Below are 8,196 nucleotides of genomic sequence, written 5' to 3' on the forward strand. Positions count from 1 at the left end.
CCAACACAGCACTATTCTAGGGGCTGTGTTACGTGAAGGAAAAGACAAGCAAAGCCTCTGCTCTCAGGGAGCTTACAGTTTAGTGGGAGGAGACACACAATACAGAAGTATAATACATAAAATGATCACTATACTCATGGTGTTACCGTAGGCAGCAGGAACAGGGCCATGGGAGGAAGGGGGAGGAAGGGAAGGAGAGGGTGAGACCATTCTTAAGAAGCGATACAGCTCCCAGACCAGCCAGAACTAGATTTCGGTGGCCAAGGGCAGATCCAGGACACCATCTTGCCCCTCAAGATGAATTTTAGCTCATTATAATGGATTATATTATTAGCATTGCAGTTAGGGAAAATCTCCAACCCCTGCATTGCCATGACAGTTCTGATGGGGCCAAATATGGACAAAAATCCCTCCTTCAGACAGAAAGGAATGGTCCGCGAGGACCCACCTAGGAAAGCCTTCGAGTATAACGCCACCCCTACCTAAGTCTTGAATATTTTGTGCCTTCATTTTTAATGAAATAAATTCCCAAGTCTCATTGTTCTTCGGCAGCTGCTATTCTCCAGGCCTGCCTGCCCTCGCCATCTTGAGAGTGTACTATCCTTTCAATAAATCTGCCTGTTTGGCTTAGTTAGTGCGTCCTTGAATTCTTTCCTGTTGTGTACACCAAGAACTGTTTTCCAGCAACATCTGCGGCAACCACAAAGGGATTCTTCTTCGCCGACATCCAGACTGAATTTTCCATGGTAAGAACAAAGCTGCAAGCCACTTTTGCTCTCCGCTTTCTTTCTGTTTCTGAGCCGGCTCCAGGAAGGCTTTAGTCACACTGCAAGCATGGGTCAAGCACTGAAGAGCCTGAAGAGTACTCGCTGCTTGAAGACTCCCATGACAGGATGAGCTGTCACGGATCGGGGTAGACTGGCACTAGGTGCCTCCGCCAACCTCAAGACAATACCCGTGCAACAAGGTACAAAGTTCCATAATCATACAATACCCCCTCCTGTGGCAATATCCGGGATTAGGACTAGGATGGCCTCCTGGGAGCCAGTCCTGTTGACTTTATCTCCGCCTTCACTTATGTATGCAGGTGCTTTAGCTTCTTGTCCAAATTGCTTTGGTCTTTCTCCACCTAGCCCGCTCTTGGCAGACAAGTAAATCCCACTTAAGTCATGAATGAGCAACCGACTCCTCGCTTTGCCTCTGTACCTGAAAATCACACGTACCTTGCTACTCTTTTCTCCTACTGGCGAGAGATTAAATCTGTCTCACTTTTCTACCGACTTTCTGAAAGGACGTGCCCTCCATGCTGTCTCTGTTGGGGTCATATTTAAGATAGGGTACCAACCTTTCCACCATCGGGCCAGGGACCCCAAAAGAAGAGAATCTGGACTACAGGTTTGTTTAATCCATCATTTGCTTAAGTGTCATAAGGCCCACACCATTCGATTCCCTAAGGAATCAATGAAATTAAGTCTTGCCTGTACCAGGGAGGCTTTCCCCCATGAAAGCGGGGCGGGGGGGTGGGGCGGGGTGGGGGCTCTCCTTTTCCCCACTAGCCACTCGGGCCTATTTGAAACTTGTCAGTTCCATTCTGGCCAGAGGGCAATGGGACCTACAGAGGTCCTGAAGCTATAACAATGCCAGGTCACGGGGATCCGCCCCAGTGTTGGAGGCTCATCATAGGGCATAAAATCTACGGAGCTCCTGGGAACTTTGCAGTACTCCTGTCTTCTGGTTTGCAGAGGCCGAGGTAGGAATCCCAGCTCCTGGGGCGGCAACTGCCGGGATGGGACTATAAGCTCTGGGACGCCAAAGCCAGTCAGGGTCACATAGCAACTGGCCACAGCCATGGCAACCAGAGGCTGGCAGGGAGAGGCCAAGGACACTCGCAACCTCCCCTGCGTTGGCCAGACTCTCCAGGAGTCATAACCCCTGTGGGACTCTCCAGGTGAGCCCCTAATCCCTCCTTTCCCCTGTCTCAGGCTACCTCCCAAGGACCTGAAATGGGTAATACTTCTTCAGTTCCTAGAGACAACCCTCTCGGTTACTTCTTCAGAACTGGGCCACCTTAAAACTAGACAGTATTAGAAAGAAAAAGCGTATTTTCTTTTGCAACACTGCTTGGCCCCAGTATAAACTAGAAGATGGGGAAGCCTGGCCTATAAAAGAAAGCCTAAATTATTATAACACCATCCTACAGTTAGATCTCTTCTGCAGAATACAGGAAACGTGGTTGGAGAGCCCACATGTCCAGACCTTTATATGCTTAAGAAACAACCCCAAGGACTGTGGGGCTGAACTCTGAATCACTGCCAGGTAAACCTTGGTCCTCCACCTGACAGTTATCAGGAGGAAGAGATTTCCTCTGATCTGACTCCCAGTTCCGGCCCTAAACACCCTGCGGGCCCACTAGAGTCACCGGTCTCTCTCCCTGAGAGTCCACCAGAGACTGTACCCACCCTACCCCCATACCAGCCCATCTACCCCCTGTTACCAGTCCTAAATCCCTGGGAGAACTTCGATGCCCGCTCCAGGAGGAGGCAGGGGGACGTCACGGCACCACCCAGATCCACGCCCCTTTTTCTATGTCAGACCTTAATCACTGCAGACACCATTTAGGACAGTTCTTGAAGGATCCAGGCAAGTTCACTGACAAGTTTAAAGGTTTGGCTCTGTCTTTTGATCTCACCTGGAGGGACTTAAATTTATTCTCTCTCATTGCTGTGCCCCAGAAGAAAAAAACTCATCTTTAGGGACAAGTGCTGACTCCCTACATGTATTTCAACCTAATCTATACCTGGTGGGAATGATGATCCCAACTGGAATTATCAGGCAGGGCAGGAAGAAACTATTCACAGAGACCACATAGACCTGTGCCTCCTGTGGGGGATGAAGAGATGCACAAACCAGCCTGTGAACTATGATAAGATTAAGGAAGTTACACAGGAGCCATACGAAAACCCAGCCCTTTTTCATGCTCACTCAAGTAGGTACCCTACGCAAATACACTAATGTAGATTCCACCACCCAGGAGGGACACATTGCAGCAGGGATGCATTTTATTAGCCAGTGTGCACCTGACATCCGCAGGACTACAGAAGTTAGCTATGGGGCCCCAAACCCCTACTAGTTAACTCACAGACGCTGCTTTCAACGTCTTTAATAACGGAAACAGGGGAAATTAGGAAAGGCACAGCAAAACAGGAGACGAGATCAGAGACAGGCCAGACTTTTGGCTGCAGTTATAGACAGGCCAAGGTCAAAGCTAAATCAGGGCCACCACGGCAACCCCAGAAGAGTAACACCAGGCAAGGGAGCCTGCTTTAAATGTGGAAGCCCAGACCACTGGAGTACGGAGTGCCCTAATCCTCCAAAACAGCCATGCCCCCTGTGCAAACAAAAAGGGCACTGGAAAAGAGACTGTCCCCTGCTCTGAAAGGAGGAGGGGGGCAACTCCTTCTCTGCAAATGGCTGTGATCGACTGACAGAGCCCGAGGTTCCCAGCGGCTCCCAAGAAGACCATCATCATCAGAGGGAAGAAACCGCGGTGACCCTTGACATGGCAGGTAAGCCTATTAATTTTCTGATTCACACGGAAGCCACTTACTCTGTCTTGACCTCTCACTCTGGACCTATTTCCTCTCGAAACCCGCTCGACTATAGGAATAGATGAAACCCCTAGGTTCCAGGCTTTTCCTCAGCCTGTCTTTTGCCAATGGGGTGCACATTTAGTAACTCATAGATTCCTAGTTATGTCTAAGTGCCCCACTCCATCGCTGGGAAGAGATCTCCTCTCGGCTTTAGGGGCCACATTAGGTCTTCCGGAGTTCCGAAGATCCTTCCTAGCACTCTTAAGTTCTCCTGCCTCAGAAACCCCCTCAGGGGTACCCCGGGACATATTAAGCAGCGTCAATCCTGAAGTTTGGGATCAGGGAATCCCAGGGAGAGCCCTTAAAGCAGATCCCATTGAGGTCTTTCTGAAGGATCCCCTGTCACATCCTTGAAAAGAGACAGTACCCTTTCAAAGCTCGTAAGGGGCTCCAACCTCTGATAAAGGAATTTATAACCTATGGACTTTTAGTACCCTGTCAATCTCCTTTTAATAACCCTATCATGCCAGTTTTGAAGCTGAATGAAGAATGCCGTCTAGTCCAGGACTTGAGAATTATTAATGAGGCTGTTGTGCCTACTCACCTGCTGGTCCCAAACCCATCTTCAATACTAACTCAGGTGCTGGGGACTCCAGCTGGTTTTCTGCCTTGGACACGAAAGATGCACGCTTTTGTATCCCCTTCCACCCAGACTCTCAATACCTGTTCGCTTCTGAATGGAGAGACTCTGGCTCTGGTCTGTCCCAACAGCTTACCTGGACTGTACTGCCCCAGGAATTTGGAGATCGCCTGCTTGTAGACTCTGACCTCAATTCTGTTATTTCTTATATCATTAACTTGGGAGAGGTTCAACAGGTACTCAGGGAATATGGGCGTCAGCACCTCCCCCAGGATGACCCCTCTACCCATTACAGCTCCATAGAACCAGGTGACCAAATATTATTAAAAACCTGGGGAAAAAAAACCCCAGCAGACCAGTTAACTCCTAAATGGAAAGGACCTTATACAGTTCTGAGCACTCCAACCGCTGTCAAACTACAAGCAATCAATCAAACCTGTTTCATTTAAGTCTCCACAGGACTCCCCCAGAGAGGAAGACCGTCACTCAGAAAACGCTGAGATACCTTTCTATTCCTGTGAACCTGCTGAAGACCTTAAGCTCCTCTTCAAACAGACAAGCAAGTCAATCTCTCAAGACTGATAAGTATTGATGACTAACCCCAGACTTCTGGATTTGCTAATTATTGCCTTTCTCTTGAGCCTTATTTTAGCTCTAATCTTCTACTTCACTTGTGACCCACCTGGGTCCCCCGTAGAGTGTTTCTTTCATAACCATACTCAGTTATCTCCATGATTTTAGTCATTTTAGTTCTCCTCCTCCCAGGGGCTCCTCCTCCGGGGAGAATGGGAAACCAATATCTTTGTAAATTTTTCTAATGTAATAAATAGCTAGGGGCCTGACTGCTGGTTAGGCCATAAGCAGCCCGAATCAAACCACAACTCCCCTACATTTCAGCCTGCACACCTTAAGTACTCAGTAAATGTTAGTTTTTATTATTAATAATGTTATACTGGCTATTGGCTAATTTATTAGCTAGCCCCTTAACTAAAACTGGCAAAAAAGAAATGCTATTTCCATTATCAAATTGGAATTACTTTCTTTTCAAGACTCTACCCCAGTTTCATTAATAATGCCTCTTATTTTACATTCAAAGTCATACACATCAATGTATATCTGATTTATGGCACTCTATGACAAACCAGGTAAGGTATTCCCTGCTTTCAACAAGCTGTGATCTAGCTAAATAAGACATATACCACACAAACACACATGCACGCCCCCACACACCCCAAAGTACCAGAGATGTCACAAAGTAACATAAATGATGTTACATAGTTTGAGAGTGTAGCTGGAATCTGAACCCTAGTATGAGCCCCAAGTCTACAAAGATCCATAGTAAGTCCTCCATAAATGTTTAATGATGACGAGCAAATGTTCCAAATGACAGCTGTGAGAAAGACACTTAGAACACCTCTCATTTCAACAGAATGACTACAGTAACCAAAATAACAGCTCTAGTGGTTGTGACTTCTAAGAGGTGATAACAATATCTTTAGGACAAAGATAGCAAGGATTTTCAGATGACAAGCACATTGTGCTTAGTAGGTCCACCCTTATTTAGGAGCATTCTAAACCACAATCAACTGTATTCTCCAAACAAGAAACACTAAAATTCCTGGATAGTCTACCGTTGTGCCCTGTTCAATACAGTAGCCACTAGCCACACGTGACTATTTATTTAAATGTAAATGAACAAAAAAATTAAATAAAATTGAAAATTCAGTTCCTCAGTCGCTCTAGTCACATCTGAACAGCTCCACAGCCGCATGTGGCTAGTGGCTGCCCTACTGGAGGTGGCAAAAGAGAACATTTCCATCACCGAGAAAGTTCTTTTGGAACTTAGCACTAGCTGCTGGCCTAGAACACATTTAAAATGCAAATTCTTTTAATACAACTTTTCACCAGTCTGGCAAATGGAACTTTACATTTAACTTTAAAACACATTAAGAGTATATAACCCCACCAAGAAAACAGAATTGGCTGTCATTTTGAAAGTGTCTATTTGCCGCTTGCACAGACAGATTTAACAGTGATCCCGCCTTTTGTTTCTGTTATACGTACTAAACTCTCAGAAATGACATAAATACATAATCTGAATCGTGAGTGTGGATCACGACCTCTACCACCTTTGTCTTTTCATATACTTGATACAACATTGCAAATTACAAGATCGAGTTCTGTAGTGCTTCCACTGCGGCAGTAGTGCTTTTACTCGCTACACGCAGGTAAACATACAGGTCTGCGATGGCAGGGTGAGTCCATACGGTTCAACGAGGTAATGACAGTCACAGCGCTGTATGTGCCTGCTGTGACTGTCACATCCAGGATACAGGGCACCCCCCCCCATGAGTCTCAAGACGCATTCGCACAGAAGGAAGTCGGTGGGCTAGGGGCCACCTGAAAGGCTGTGTACCCAAGTCTGGATGATCTCTGGAAAGGTCCACAGCCACCTGTGGTCCCAGGGGAAGGGGCCAGCCCTCTGACACGGAAACACTTCCAGGGGTGGACACGGGGTGGGGTGGGGTGGGGGGGCAGAGAAGATCACAAGTGCCTGCAGAGGCAGGAACTGTGACAGGACAAGATCAGAGGCTGGGGCAAGATGAAGGGGCCATCCCTCCCCAGCCCGAGTCCTTCCCGGCCCCGGGACAGGCGAGTTACATAAGCCCGCCAGGCGTCTCTCGGCGCCGGGCGCGCGGTGCAGGCGGCGAGGGCAGTCCCCGCGGCAGGGGGCCCCCTCTTTCCCTACCTCGGCTGGGGGCCCCGCATCGCGCCAGGAGAGCAGCCACCGCCTCCGCCGGGCACGGGCTGGGCTCCCGGGCTTTCGGTTTCCGGCCCTGGCGCTCCCACAACCCCAGAAACCAACACACAGACACCATAACAAAGGCGGCGACGCGGCGGCAACACCGGAGTGCGAGGACTAGGGGACCACGGTGGGGCTGGCAGTCAGCCCACTTGCCGAGCGGAGGGCACGGCCGCCCGTCCCGGCCGGTGCCGCCCGGGGGCAGGCGGCCGGCTGGGAGAGGTGGGGGTGCTTGGAGGTGCTACTCACTCTCGTCAGGCAACTGGTCGAGCTCCGCCATCTTGAACGAGCCGCGCCGCTTTTTCAAAGGCTGCCCGCCGCGGTGCATTGTGGGGCGGAGACTGTCTTTGCGAGGGAGGTTCGAATGCGGAGCTCGCTGCCCGCGGCACCGCGTCGCACCGCGCCTGCCGTGGCCGGCCGAGGCGGGCCGGGCTCCGCCCGCGCCTGCCCGGGGAGCGGGGGGCGCCGAGCGGGGCCAGGCCTCTGCCCCTCCGCCCCCAGCACGGCTGGAGGGAGGAGACAGAAAGGCCGCACCGAGAGGCCCGTCTCGCGCCGCCCCTGCCCGGGCCCGGAGCCGGAGCGCGGGGGGGAGCCGCGCGAGCTCCCGAGTCCCGCCGGCCCCGCTCCCGGGCCGCGCCGCCCGCCCCCTCCGGGGCTCGCTCCCGGCGCGCGGTTCGCGTCTCGCGCTGCAGCTGCGGGAACTGCAGGCTGTTGGTTCCCAGTGGGGAAAGGGAGGGATGGTGGGAGGGAGGCCCGGGCGGGCTGAGGCGGGGCAGGGAGGCGGCACCTGTGGGCCCGGCGCCGGGAAAGAAGCCCTGGGTGCGGGCTCGCGTTACCCGAGGGGGCTCTACTCGGAGTGGGTTTTCCACGGTTCCCAAAACCCACGTTTCTCCGGCGTCGCCATCCCTCCCTTCTCGGGAAAGCGAGGAGGAGGGCTCAGGCCGCAGCCCCATAGCTTGTCCGTCCGGGACTTCGGGTTCCGGTGGAGGAGACCCTCCTCCCCAATGTCGGAACCGGAGCTGCGTGGCCCCTGGAAGAGAGACCTTGAGAGGTCATGAAGTTAGTCATTTAGGTCGGCAGCTCATTTTTACTCAGCTGTTTCATCCGTTGGGCACTAGACCGTGTAGTGAGCTGAGAATTACAAAACCAGTAACAGGAGGTTT

The 8,196-nt window shown here is 51.1% G+C and overlaps 1 protein-coding gene across 1 annotated transcript in view; it reads right to left on the reverse strand.

Annotated features, from left to right (window-relative positions):
- Positions 1–7,621, reverse strand: part of LIN9 (lin-9 DREAM MuvB core complex component) — a 45,286-nt gene extending 37,665 nt beyond the window's left edge. The window contains exon 1 of the mRNA XM_019659015.1: positions 7,283–7,621. Coding sequence (XP_019514560.1) covers positions 7,283–7,361 — 79 coding nt within the window. The 5' untranslated portion in view covers positions 7,362–7,621. The remainder of the gene's footprint in view (positions 1–7,282) is intronic.
- Positions 7,622–8,196: the final 575 nt, after the last annotated feature.

This window comes from Hipposideros armiger, unplaced genomic scaffold (genome assembly GCF_001890085.2).
Source record: "Hipposideros armiger isolate ML-2016 unplaced genomic scaffold, ASM189008v1 scaffold_293, whole genome shotgun sequence".
Taxonomy (NCBI): Eukaryota; Metazoa; Chordata; class Mammalia; order Chiroptera; family Hipposideridae; genus Hipposideros; species Hipposideros armiger.